The sequence below is a fragment of the Anser anser genome (assembly GCF_964211835.1).
Source record: "Anser anser genome assembly, chromosome: 12".
Classification (NCBI taxonomy): Eukaryota; Metazoa; Chordata; class Aves; order Anseriformes; family Anatidae; genus Anser; species Anser anser.
The window spans coordinates 16,920,649-16,934,338 of record NC_139733.1 but is presented as its reverse complement, the minus strand read 5'-3'; the positions used below and the strand labels follow the sequence as shown (position 1 = coordinate 16,934,338).

At 47.7% G+C, this 13,690-nt stretch overlaps 1 protein-coding gene across 6 annotated transcripts in view; it reads left to right on the top strand.

The window, feature by feature from the left end:
* The window catches only part of ADAMTS9 (ADAM metallopeptidase with thrombospondin type 1 motif 9), a 77,326-nt gene extending 63,859 nt beyond the window's left edge, over nucleotides 1–13,467 (top strand). For 5 of the 6 annotated variants that reach the window (XM_083795467.1, XM_083795470.1, XM_083795469.1 and 2 more), the window contains 10 exons: nucleotides 984–1,154; nucleotides 2,463–2,657; nucleotides 4,556–4,688; nucleotides 4,925–5,019; nucleotides 5,177–5,271; nucleotides 5,367–5,500; nucleotides 6,702–6,793; nucleotides 8,225–8,329; nucleotides 10,044–10,138; nucleotides 10,571–13,467. In XM_083795467.1, the coding sequence (XP_083651593.1) occupies nucleotides 984–1,154; nucleotides 2,463–2,657; nucleotides 4,556–4,688; nucleotides 4,925–5,019; nucleotides 5,177–5,271; nucleotides 5,367–5,500; nucleotides 6,702–6,793; nucleotides 8,225–8,329; nucleotides 10,044–10,133 (1,110 nt within the window). In that variant the 3' untranslated portion in view covers nucleotides 10,134–10,138; nucleotides 10,571–13,467. Of the gene's footprint in view, nucleotides 1–983; nucleotides 1,155–2,462; nucleotides 2,658–4,555; nucleotides 4,689–4,924; nucleotides 5,020–5,176; nucleotides 5,272–5,366; nucleotides 5,501–6,701; nucleotides 6,794–8,224; nucleotides 8,330–10,043; nucleotides 10,139–10,570 lie in introns of those variants that run through there. The other variant, XR_014571459.1, reaches the window with a different exon arrangement.
* Nucleotides 13,468–13,690: the final 223 nt, after the last annotated feature.

Below are 13,690 nucleotides of genomic sequence, written 5' to 3'. Positions count from 1 at the left end.
TTCAGGGAGGCTGAAAGCAGCATTCAGATGGCAAGGCTCTAACTAGATTAAGCTGACACGGTCCCCTAAGCCTAGGTGACTTCAAACGGTGTTCCTGTGCTGATAGGAATGGTCTGGTTGGACGTCTTATCCTTTCCTTAGGGCAAGAAGTTTCCTGCACGTTCCATAAAATAATTGCTTTCATGCATTTTTCTCTTTGTTAATCCAGTTAGTTGAAAGCGTAAGAAGCCTATTACAGATGAGAACTTTAAGAAAATATGGTTTTACTGGGACAGTCACTCTTCCAGTGATTTATTTTGTTTTATTTGTTGGTTGTTTTTTTTTTTTTTGCAAGACAAATTGCTCCCGGGAGCATTGCGAGGGCTTTGCGGGTGGCAGGCGCAGCCTCACAGCCAGGCTGTTTTTCCGAGATGCGCAGAGAAGGAGTCGAGCCCTTCATGTCCCCAGAAGACCCCGGGGAGCGTTTGTGCTCGGCCAGCCTGGGTCGCTCTCAGCGTCAGTCAGGGCAGCACTCGGAAAAGAAAGGAAGCAGAAGGGTGCTGGCAAGGCACAATGAGGGGCGTGATGGCCTATGTCATGCATGGGGCAGCTGCTTTGTCTTTCTCCCAGCGACTCTATTTAGTAGGGGACAAAATGATGAGACTTGGCCCCTTTTTTCCCCCCCCTTGTCCTGGTGTGGCACCTCTGCATCTCTTTTTGCTGTCACAGCTGGATCCTTCACCTGCCCCATCCCGTACTCTGCTCCTCCCCATCCCTACACTTTGCCTTGGCACCTCTAGAGAGCAGGGATGATTTGTCACACGCCGGGCACAGGCTGGCCCTGCCCTTAGATTTGCCTCAATTAATACAATGAGATGCCCGCACCAAGCCCAGAGCCACAGGCTCGCTCAGGCCGGCGGAGGAAGGATGTGCTTGGGCCGGGGTGCGAGTGGATTCGCTGCAGTCCCTGGTGCGTTGGGTGAGCTGTTGTTTCCTGCAAGCAGTGCGTGAAGACGTGCGGCGAGGCGTCTCGGTACCGCAAGGTGGTCTGCATGGACGAGAGCAAGCAGGAGCAGAACAGCGCCTACTGCGACGCCAGCAAACGGCCCCCCGAGATTGAGAGCTGCCAGCTGCCGCCCTGCGAGTACGTCTGGATTACCGGGGAGTGGTCGGAGGTGAGTCCCCATCCCCTGTCCCCATCCCTGTCCCCACCACTCCCTCCTCCTCTCGCCGCCAGCCTCGCTGAGATATTGCAACCCAAATCAAAGGTGGCAGGGCAGCGCTGCGTGGTTAAATGATTATTTGTTGGTTTGTTTCTCTGTGCAATTTCCCTGCTGGACAGAGAGGAGAAGAACTGCAAGAGACAACCGGGATATTGAATTTTCTCCCAAAGCACATCACATCCAGCAGGCACTCTCTTTGGTTTTGTGCCATTTATTATTATTATTATTATTATTATTATTATTATTATTATTATTATTATTATTATTCCCACCTCGTCCTGGGATCTCTGGGGCCCCATAAGCCTGCAGCCAGGTGCAGGGTCCAGGTACATCCAGGCACGCCTGGATGTGACCCTGGGGACACATCCTCCTCAGTGCTGTCTTTAGCAGGAGTGAGGACCTGCCTGAGTGGAGGCAGCATGTTTGCCCTCACACTGGGAGAGGGCTTGGCAAGGAAAATAGATGGGTTTTCTTCGCAGCAGGCGCTCCATGCGGGAGGACCCAGGCTAATCTTAGGCTGTTTCCTTCTGCAGCGAGCGAAGGATTTCTTTCCACTTGGAGGAGCGGCAGAGGGAAGTGACGAGGCAGCTGCTGACACAGCACTGATTAAAAAGAAAGAGCAAGAGAAGGGAAAAAGCAAACATGCCGGGAGTGAGGGGGAGGAGAGGCACGCAGCCCGAGATAGCACAGGAGGGAGAGACGCGGAGATGGGAATATCTCCAGCAGCCCGGTCTCCTGGGTGGTGTTTTGGGAGAAATATTAGGGTGCCTGCGAGCCCTGCCCCTCTGCCCATGACCCATCTGTGCACTCTCAGCCCCATGAAGATGAGGTGATGGGTGAGGGCAGGCAGAGCTGGAGCTCACAAGGAAAGCCTTCCCTTTTTTTCCAGGTGTTCCCAAGCACCTGCAGCTCAGGGTCAATCTTGACTGTGTTCTTTCTCTATGCACCCCATGGCCTAAAAAGAAAAAAAGAAAGAAAGAAAACCCCAATAGTGGAGACATTTCTGAGTTCAGGATCCCCTTCTCCTCTCTTTGCTCGTGGAAAGGGAACTTGTGGCCTGGAGCCCACGTGGGGCAGGGGGTCCTGGAGCAGCTGCAGGAGCAGTGCAGGGAGGCACTGGGGATCAAAGGCAGCTTCAGGCCCCAGCCACATGTAGCCAGTGCTTGTGGCTGGGTTAAATAGTTATCAGTGATCCCTCGCAGCACCTTGCCTTGTTCACCACGAGCGTGAAGCACTGACAGGCGCTTCCTCTGCCCCCAGTGCTCCGTGACGTGCGGCAAGGGCTACAGGCAGCGCCTGGTGTCGTGCAGCGAGATTTACACCGGCAAGGACCACTACGAGTACGGGTACCAGAACACGGTCAACTGCCCCGGCACGCAGCCGCCCAACATCCAGCCCTGCTACCTCGGCGAGTGCCCCGTCTCGGCCTCGTGGCGTGTTGGCAACTGGGGAAGCGTAAGTTTAGCGACCTTCTCTTTTTTAACCAAAAGAAACTGGAACAAACTTATCTATATGTATGTTTATTTTGTTACACAGGAGGCACGTTCCTAAGGTTTGGCAGGGGGATGTTGAAGAGTTGTGTTAACGAATGCATCGAATGCCTTGGTGCATTGTAGGGTGAGAATAGGGCCCGCTGCTCCATGATGAACCCCATCATGTGGAGGATTTACAGCAGCCACGAAAGTCATGATGTCCATAAAAATTCAGCTGTAGCTAAAATTTGTGGCCATACTGAATGCTTAGTCAGAAAGTGGGGTCATTGCCAGAAAAGGGCCTGAACCTCTTGTGCTAGAACAGAGGGAGCCATGCATAGCTGGCAGCCGGGGTTGCTCCTGCCTGTCCATGTGTGTGAGCAAGATGTGGGAGCCAGCAGAAGGCCAAAAGACTGGTAATTTGAGCCTTAAAAGGATTTTTCTTTCTTCCCCCCACCTTCTTCCTCCTCCTTCCAAATGCTGGGACAGGGCAGGGGAAGGAACTTAACCTTTCTGTAAAAGTTATTTGTGTCGACCCATTTCTGGGGCCTGAACTACAAGATCAGATTTTAGTTAAGGTGATAACATTTCACTTCTTTGGGCTTCTGACATTCTTTGAAATGTGCTGTTTCTCCCATAAATTTGATTTATTAACCCAGCTCAGAGATTTGTAGGAATTTGTCAAACCTTTACAAGGCAATGAGGGTCAAGTCAAGCAAAATGCAGTGGAAGCTGTCACAGTAAATGGCAGAGCTGTTTGAAACCTTAGTTCCTCGCGCCCCACAGGAAACCTCAGATCCTCCCTGCGAGTCAGGGCAGAGGAGTTACAGCAAAAAGCTCAGCCTCGATTAATTGGCGTTTCCCCCCAGAACTTCAGTGCAAAATATCCAACTCGTTAATGCACCTCTGTCGAGAAGAGTATCCATTTCAGAGAGCAAGATCTCTATCCCTGCTTGGGGCTCCTGAACGTACCAGGGACTACAAAGTGCCGTGACCCTTCTCACCTCTGATTTTCTAAGGGGTTCGGTGTAAATTACCATCACCTTTGATGGACAAATAGAGCGTGCTGCTCTGCTCCGTCGTGAAGTTTTATGGATTTGGAACTGATAAAGAGCAAACACCAAGCTGCAAATGGCGCGAGCTGCTGAAAGCAGTGTCCTTTGCGGTGTGCTGAAGCACACAAAGCGTTTCCAAACAGATGAGCACCTTCATTTTCTTGGTGGCCTAAACTGGTGCCTGTAGATTGAGGTGATTTTCAGTTCTCAGGTACAGAAAGAACAAGGTACAGAGGGTTAGCAAGCGTCTGGGCACAGCCTGCGGCCTGCTGCAGCAGCTGGCTAGGCCAAGCTGCTCAAGACCGCTAGTGGCCTCTGGTATTGCAGCCTTGGTTTGGACCATGGAAGGACAACCCAGAATTTGCACAATTGGGTCATTTTTCTGGATGAGGAGGAGCAAGAGGGCTTGGAGGCTGTGTTTTTGTGATACGCTTTGGTTAGAAGACGACAAACTCTGCCATGGTTGCTCAGAGGCCTGTCAGTGGCAGGGGAGCCCTTCTAGCATTCAGGCCTTCTGGGGGACGTTTCTTCCTTGTGCAGCCTTCCTACTGCAAAACATGAACGTTTTTGCTTGAGCACAGGTCTCATCCAGTAAAGTATGTAAGTGCTAAGTGAAGTACAGTCTTCTTGAAATAATTAAGGATGATGATAATAATGAAAGGATTAGTAATCAAAGGGACTACTTGTCTGATTAAAATTAAGCCTTTGTGGGACTGGGACCTTTACTGCTGTCTCTTTATACACGGGAAACTGGCTGCCTCTATTCTTCTGGTCCAGAGCCCAGAAGCCCTTGAGATAAAATAGGAACCTCTGTCTGGCCTTGCAGTGCTCTGTGACCTGTGGAGTTGGAGTCATGCACCGGTCGGTGCAGTGCTTGACAAATGATGACCAGCTCAGCAGCTTGTGCCACGCGGATTTGAAACCCGAAGAGAGGAGGATGTGTCACAATGTCCATGACTGTGAGTCTGCAGCTTAGCACCTTCCTTTGCTTTTCTTGCTCCTTGAGTTTCTGTTCTCGTCAAAGTCCTGGAGATGTGCTGTATTTCAAAGCGTTGGGGCCATCCAACAAAGCACTAAGGCACTTCAGGGAGATCTCTTAAAAATAAACATCTTGTCTTGAGGCTGTAGATGTCTCATAAAAGCAATGTTGATGTACCACTGCTCAGTGACTTTAAGTATTTCTGTTTTGTTTCAGGTGAATTACCAAGGAGTTGCAAAGATGTTAAAAATCTCAAAGGTGTCACTGACGATGGTGAATATTTCCTTAAAGTCAAAGGGAAGACATTAAAGGTGCGTTTCAGCAACAGATTTATGGTTTATGCATTTCCCAAAGGTGTAAGAGGACCCTGCGTGTGCTCCTCACTTCCACTTGCATTTTCTACCTCCAGTTTTCTAGGCATTCCTTTTGTTCGTGATGCCTGACGAAATTACGGCTTCTCTCTTTCAGGTGTATTGTTCTGGGATGCAGACTGACAGCCCAAAGGAGTATGTGACCCTTGTAAATGGGGATGCAGAGAATTTTTCAGAAGTGTATGGATACAGGTAAGAAATCCCTTTAATTCTGAGCTTTCCAATGTTTTTGTTTGCTGTAGCAATATTTTCCTGTCATGAGTAGAAAGGGTTTTCTTTTGATTTAGATTGCATAACCCGACTGAGTGTCCGTATAACGGGAGCAGACGAGAAGACTGCCAGTGTAGGAAAGATTACACAGCAGCTGGGTTTTCTACCTTCAGCAAAGTAAGGCTGGACCTGAACACTATGCAAATAATAAGTGAGTAAAAACAGGGCCTTGCCATTAAAAACCAATGTTTATTTTACACAAATGTAGCTGTAATACAAGCAAGCAGAAGTAGTCTAGTGAAGGTTATTCCTGAGCTCTCCTATTAAAAGCAGCTTTTAGACCTGGTCACCTTTGCACTTAAAGGCTGCAGCCCGAGCACATCAGAAATGCACGGTGCTAGCACTGGGGCAGTAGGAAAGTGAAGGAGGCTCTTGGCAGAGTCAGACCTGGGGAAATAACTGGCGTTGAGAGGGATGGAGGGGTTTGAGAGGGGATGGCTGTGGGTTTGCAGAGGGGGAGGTATCTGTAGCTGTGCCACACCAGTGGTACCCTGTGACCCAGCATGCGAGGGAGCTGGGAGGCATCCCCACTGCTCGGGTACAGTTTCAGTCCCTTTGGCTCTGGGGATGCTCTTAGTTTCCAGCAAATGTTTTAAAAATGCAACATATTGTTGGGGGTTCATTCAGTAAATAGCAGAGGTTTTTAGCAAATTAAAACCCTTCCTTGTAAAATGACTCTCTATCTGACAGGGGGTTTTATCACTTTATTTTCAAGACATGAGTCCTTACCATCTATTAATCTGTAAAAAGCTTCTAATAGTCTGTAAAAGCTCCTAGGAGCCACCCTCAGGGAATTTGATACCAACTCCCTTTGCATTTCAAAAGGAGCTGGGCGCCCACCTCTGTCAGGCAGGAGCTATCTTGCATCCCCATCAAAAGGAGTCTCACTTACTTCAGATCACTGCAAAATACCCCAAATCCCTTTGAACACCTGAGCTGGAGCACCCAGGCTAGGGGCAGTTTGGGGACAGTTGTTTGGCTTTGTTCAAAAGGAAGATTTAGAAGTTGCCCCATCAAAATGGGAAATTGTCCGATAGAAAAATAAAAGGAAAGGCATAGGTTCTGGTTTTGTCGTTATTTATACCTAGGCCCTAAATCACCGAAACTTGAACCCAACTGTAAAACCGAGTGTATGAGCGTCCTGTGAAATTCAGTACTAGCATGCTGGGAGTCATGTGTGGGATGAATTGGGGATTTAATATTAAAAATCCAGCAGATGAGGTCTCAACTCTCAAGATTAATGCATGAAAAGAGCTTTAGTGACTTTAAACATTAGCAAAGAGCATGTTTACATGTATTTTGTCTCTCCCTGCATCTTTCTTCCCATGTTATTCACCAACTCTTCTCCACAGCAACTGATTTACAGTTTGCACGGACACATGATGGACGACCTGTTCCTTATGCCACTGCTGGGGACTGCTACAGCGCAGCCAAATGCCCGCAGGTATTTGACAATAGCATTTCACAGGAATTGGTGCCATTTGTCATGTCCAGGCCCTCTATTAATTACTGCTGGTCACATCAAGCAGATTCCAGTGAGCATCACATTCTCAAATCAGCAGTCAGAAACTTTTCCCTTTGGCCGCTCTTCCCATTTCTTTAGGAGGGTGCCAGGTTGTTATCAGACAAGCAGCAGGACTAGCTAAGGGACATCTCCCAGAGCCTGCAGTCCCTGCGGGTGCTCAGAAAGTCACCAATAAAGGAGGAAAAGGAGAAGAAATGAGACTGGGAGAAGGGCTGGTGTGTGCACGTGTGTTTGAAGGTAGGGAGTGCAGCTGGGCACAGGCTGAGTCACATCCTCAGCTTCTTTGGGAGGTAATGCAAGATGTCAAGCTCAGTTGCTTGGAAGAAATATGTGCTCTTGAAAGTCATTAGGAGACTAATTAACACCGTGCTACAGGTGGCTCGCTCTTTGTCCTTGGCACACCTAGCTTTTATGGAGCTGGGGGATGATGAGTGATGTGTTTGCCCAATACCTTGGACTATGCAGACCTTGTTGGAAAAGGGCATTAGGTGAGGAGCTGCAGCAATGGGCAGCAGAGGGCAAACCTCTCCATCTCCTTCTGGCACTTTTCTGCACAGCTCAGCAGCTTAGGGATTGCCTTCTTACCTCGGGAAGGCTCATGAATGTTAATGTCCATCCTCCCGACCAGACAGCTCGCTCCTCACAGAGCATCTCCATTGCCAGGGCAGCGAGCACGGGGAGCAAAGCTCCCAGGCACCTGGTACCATGATGGGTTGCCCTCGGGGTGTGCCCACAGGGTGCCTTCTCTGTCCCAAAATGGGCCAGGCTGGGGTCTCCTGGAGGATCTCGGGTGGATGTAGACATACCCCTGAATTTTCCATCCATTTTGTGCATTTTGAGATGGGCAAATGAAGTGAAGGACATTTCTAAGAAATAAATGAAAGAGTTTTGATTTTACTGAAGTCTGGGGGGAAAAAAAAAAAAAAGCTCAGTGGAAAGTACAGTAAAAAGGACAAGCGTGCCCTCTCCAGTTGAGGAGGGAGAAGTGAGAGCAGCTGCAGCACATTCCTGGGGTACCTTCTCCATCAGCCGCTGGAGCATGTCAGGCTCCACAGCTTGCCATGGAAAAGCGAAGAATGCCCTCAATCGGCAAACCACGAAAAGGCAGCGGAAAAGAGTAAAAGCACTGAAAAACCAAGCAAAGGCCCCTCCTTCCATGCAGCCACAAACGAAAATGAAATTCCTGACCTGAGACATGCTGAGATTTGTACACTATGTGCTAATCACTGTCAGAGCGATGGAAAAGTTGGAAACGTTGCTGACACGATCCTGTTAGAGAAGTGATGCTGTGGCAAGCGTGGCTGAGGCACGGAGCTTTGGGATAACCAGGCTTGTCTGCTTGCTTTTTAGGGTCGCTTCAGCATAGACCTGTACGGGACAGGCCTGTCCTTAACGGGAACAGCGAAGTGGCTCTCGCAAGGGAATTACGCAGTCTCGGAAATTCAGAAATCCCCAGTAAGTTGCAATTTTAATTATGGTTATATCCACTCATGGGATATTTCTAATTGCCACGTCATCTTTTGTGGCAACATCTTCCAATTAGATGCTAACAAAAATCTAACATCTGATGTTAGAAACAAAGTGTTGCCCATAATTGTAGGGGGGAGGACGTTAGTGGGTTTAACTTGATCCAGGTTATTGCAATTAATTAGTAAGTCTGCTCAGCTTTGTATCTGCACACTGTGAGTGCTGTGGGGCAGACCTATCTGTAATTAGTTGGCTTTGGTCATGGGCACAGAGCATGCATTGCGTGGCAGACAGGGCTGGGGGCACTGGGGCAGGGATGCTGAGTGGGGATGAAGCGTGTACCCTGGGAAGAAATCGTTCCCAGAATGTTTGCCCCTGATAAAACTGTCCTAAAGAGGTCACTGCAGCCCTTTAACAAGAAGCAGTTTGTAAAACGTCCTCTCCTGGGCTGCCTCAAGCCCATGAGCCTTGTCAGTACTGGCGCTCATAAAGGAGCCTTTTCAGCAGAGGGGTTGGATGCTGCTGGTCTGTGCCCCGGTGCAGGTGTAAGAGGACTAGCACAGACCCCGTACATTAGTTCTGGCTGGTACTTTGCTGTTCTTCTCCACTTCAGAGAGGAGAAGCTCGGGCGGCCACCTTCGGGGTTGCAGAGGGCAGACACAATCATGGTTGGCAGAATTAAAACAAACTTTAAGGGCCAAGGGAGGCTAAGAGACAGCTCTTACCTCCCTCACCCAGTGGCATCTGTCAAGCGCTGCTCCAGGGGTTTAATTGCCAGCAGGAGCAGAAGAAAAGAAGGCATAGCGAGAAGTGATGATAGCAGCCTGCTGCAATCACAGATCGATAGTGTCAAGGGCAGGAGGGAGCTCGTCTAAAAATAAAATCTTTGTGCAAGCCTGTCCTGCACTTAAGCCCAATTTTCTGATAATTGAGGGTTGAATTCCCCTCGAGGACTGTCTGTCCGTGGTAGTGACCAAGAGGAGAAAGCCTGTGCAGAGGTGGGGCGAGGAAGACCACATGGAGGTGTTGCCAATGCTGGCATCAATCAACTGACTTGAGGCTGGAGTTGCCCTGTGTTTGCTGGAGACCTGGCCAGCCCAGGACTGTGTTTTCCTGGGTCTTTTCTGGATTTGGAGGTGCAGAGCTGAGGGGGAACAGCACCGTAGTACATGGCACAGCCTCACCACATCCCTGTCGTGTCCTTGCTCTGGAGCCACGCCAGCTCTTCCCTTCCAAATAGATGTTTCTCAGTAATGTCTGCAAATGTCCTCTGTGCCCTTCACATGCTCGCTCACCACCGAGGTGCTGTTCTTGTCTAGATGTGTTATTTCTCTCTCGTGATCCAAGTTTTCCACTCATTACAGTGGAACAAGCAGTTACTCACTGTAGGGCAGATTGGAGAAAGCAGATGTCCTTGAGATATCCCTCCAAATGGCCTTCTCCTTGGGCATCCTGCAGTGTAATAAATCAAAAGTACCCTTTCTTATTTGTGTTCACCATCTGACCTGGCAGTACTAAAGGGAATTACATTTGCATACATTTAAATGTAACTGTAATTTTGTAGATTGATTTGGGCATTATTTGTTTTTCTTCCAAGACATTTTCTATTAAAGCCCTGGCTGGAATAACCCAGATCTGGCCCTTTCACTGCGTGGAGTTCCTGAGCCCTTACATGAGATGTCGCTTCTGTTTTTTCCTGCAGGATGGTACCAAAGTAGTAGGAAAATGCGGTGGTTACTGTGGGAAGTGTACTCCATCGTCTGGAACAGGCCTCGATGTCCAGGTGTTATAGCAATGGTAAGTGCCCTGCCGAGAGCAACGGGGAGTCTTCCCCAAAGCGTCCTGCTGAAGGCACACAGCAGGGCATGGCTGCAAAGCATCCGGCTCCCGTTCCCCAAAGGCACCTCATCACTCAGGTCTGGGGCACATCTTCTGGAGACTTGCTCCAGTGATAATCTGAAAAATGCCTGAAAAGTCCCATGGGACTGCTGGATGCATGCCTCTTTGTGAGAGGCTTCTCGCATGGGGCCAGCGAGCGCACCCTGTGCAGCAGGAGCAACTCCAGTGCTCCCTGTAATGCCCATGGGAGCGATGCTGTCAAGGGGAAGCACCTTTCCACCTTGCTGGCATCTGCTCCGGCTCAGATCCCTCACTGGTCTCACCACTTACAGGTTTCGAAGGCAAAACTGATGGCCTGACTCTGACGTGCTCCTCATCTCTGCTTTGCAGGTTGTCTGGGAGCAGCCCGCGGAGACGAGATGGATGAAGGATAGCGATGCAATACCTCTGCCTTCCACTTTTTTTTATCTGTTTATGTGTGTATATAGATCGCATATTCTTAATGTACAGTATAATATTTATGTTTGGAATTATTTATTTTGATTTAATATTTTTGTACGTAAAATCATTATATTAAGGCTGCTTTTACTATTTTTATTTTTTATTGTTAAATCTTGCAGTCAAACCACTGCATTTTGCGTACTCTACATTATATGTAGCATTATGACAAGTGATACTTTATTGTCACTGTATTCAGTTGTTTACTTTCAATCAGTAATTTTCCTTCAGTTACGGGCTGCTTTGGCCCTCTACGGTGCTACACAATCTGCATAGGGGTATTTTTGGCATTTCAATCTGTCTTTCTGTAAGGAAAATAGACAAGATGTGCTTAAATTTGATGTTAGTGATTAGGCCAACAGCACTCAAGGAAAACATGACAATGAATACAGTGCTAGTTGCATTAGCAATCTTTATCTTTTAGGTATGTTTTGAATTTCACATGACCTCTGTGGCCAGTGCTAAAGCACTGGTTTGGTGCTAACATGGTATTTATTAACGCTCTGTAGTTTTAGTTAATCCAGTGCCTTTATCAGTGAGAAAAGGAGGAAAGCAGAAAAATTGTCAGGCGATTCAAATTGATTGAGATCTACCCCAGGTTTAGGAAAATTCCTGCAGATGGATCTTCAGCTGAGCCCCTTTTATTAGTAGGGCTCCGAAGCAAACTCGCTTTTCAGAAAAAAAAAAACAACATACATTTCTCTAATAATTGCATGTGCCACTGTGCTTCCTGGCTCCATCTGGCAGCGGGGTATTAACTCATCCAGGCCGGCTGATGAGCCCATATGTTTCCCCCGGCTGAGAAGCACCGCAGCTTATTAGGGACGTTGTCACAAAATCCAAACGCGGAGCCCAAAGCATCTCCACCGCGCTCCTGCCACCCGCAAGCACCTGCCTGCGTGGCTGGGGGGGCCAGAGGGAGCAGGGCACGTAGGGGCTGGGGACAGCACGTCCTGCCCCGCTGCCCCGCGATGCTTCCCGGCTTCCTACTCACTGGCAGCCCATCTGCAAGCACGCAGGGCCGGGCGGGCGGCAGCAGCGAGATCAGCGTGTACTTGCAGCTCTCTCTGCCCCCCCCTCGAAAACAGCCTGCTTTACGCCTACTTCTGTATTGCTTCGTATCTTCCTGGTAGGGCATCTGCGCTCTTTGCTGTCCGCAATCCAATGTACAACCAGACCTTTAATGTGGTTTTTTTGTGTTGTTTATTTTTTTTATTTTATTTTATTTTTAATTGAGGGGAAAGCTCCCATAGGCACCACCGCGGCTGTGTGATGACTGCAGCTCCGCCTGTACATAGCCTGCTGCTTGCGGCACGCCACGTTTTTCGCAGAGCTTCGTAGCACGTTGAACGGGGGTGATGTGACCAGATTATTTTTGTAGTCTATGACTATGTCTCTTAATTCTTTCTCCACAATTTTACTTAGCTATAGGAAGACGCTGCCCCGCTGCCATATGTCAGGGCAGCCAGCAGCACAAAGTACAAGGAAAGGAAGCTTTTTAGCACAAAATTGCCAGCAGTTTGGAAGACCAAGGAGTCTTGTCTGCTAATCTGGTTAAATCTTTCGATTTTGGATGCAAATACTCAGCAAACCCAACCTCAGGATCTTCTGCAAGTCTTTTACCTGTCATTAGCCAGCTCCCCAGAGGAGGAGCAATCAGTCTGTTACAAAATAGTCAGATCAATAGCGATAAATCATCAGATCCCTGGATTCATAACCCATGCATTCAGCCTGCAGAATAAAACCCGTCATCCTGACAGTCAGGTATTGACATATTCATGTAAATCGGTAGACATCTAATGTGTGAGCAGGGTCCTGTTAAAAGGCAGCAGCTAAAGAATTGGTGCTCGGCACTTACCCACGCGTGCCTCTGCCGCTCTCGTTAATATTCAGGCTTAGAGGAAAGAATGAGACTATCTTACTCATCATTTGGGGTGATTTTTTTGTTTTTTGTTTTGTTTAATAGCACATAAAATAAGTAGATATGATCATATCTTACGACTGATTTCACCTATGTTGTATGCCTATGAGTAGCAATGAGGAATTATGCCTTTCTGAGAAAAATGCCAAAAATACCATTTCAAAAGTCAAAGAAAAGAAAAGGGAAAATGGAAAGGGAAAAAGGGAATGGGAAAGGGAAAAAGGGAATGGGAAAGGGAGAGGAAAAAGGGAAAAGCAATAGTAATGGAATAATGATTTTTTAATGATAATTGCTCATGTATAACTTCTGTAGGGGAAAAGGGAAAATTGCACTATGAACTTTAGAGAGAAACAGTGGTGCTTAGAAAGTACAGGCTTATTATATTTTCTGTAATGAAGTGAATGGCTATTTATAAAAAGAAATATTATTTTGACCTGTACACATTCCTGTCTACCATATAGTTTCATAACAGCTATTAACAGAGCAAGAGAAACCTAAAAAAAATATTAAACTATAAGGGAAGAATTGGTAGATCACTGATTCACTAGATTATGGTTCATTAAAGGGCTTCATTAAATAGGAACAGACTTTGAGGACCAGAGGCCTTCAACATTTCTTGTTCAGGAAACAACTCTGGGTTTTGTATATCAATGCCATTATTTTTCTACAAACTTTGTTTTGTTTTGTTTTGCGAGCACTTTCCTGTACAGTATTTCTTTTCTTTCTGATTATATTCAAAAGGAAATGAAGAGACCTGTAAGAGATGTCTGTATGGTCTTTCTGCATTTGCCATCGTATTTCAATACCTGTGTGCTATTATAAAGGCAAAATACTTTGTACACAAGGGAATAATACAGTGAATGGTAAACATCCGTTTCTGCGCTGGTTTTTATTTCCAGGCTTTGGGTTCCTTGTTCTCTTGTCTTATGAAAAGGAGCGGGGGGAGGCAGGAATGCTGCTCATGCACAGCCCTGCCCTGTGGTCCAGGGTCCTGAGCTCTGCCTGGGCTGATGCTCCCAATTCCTGGCCAGGGGGGAACAGCCCCAGGTACAAGGTGTACCCCTCATTCTACAAATGTGCCTGAAGGATGA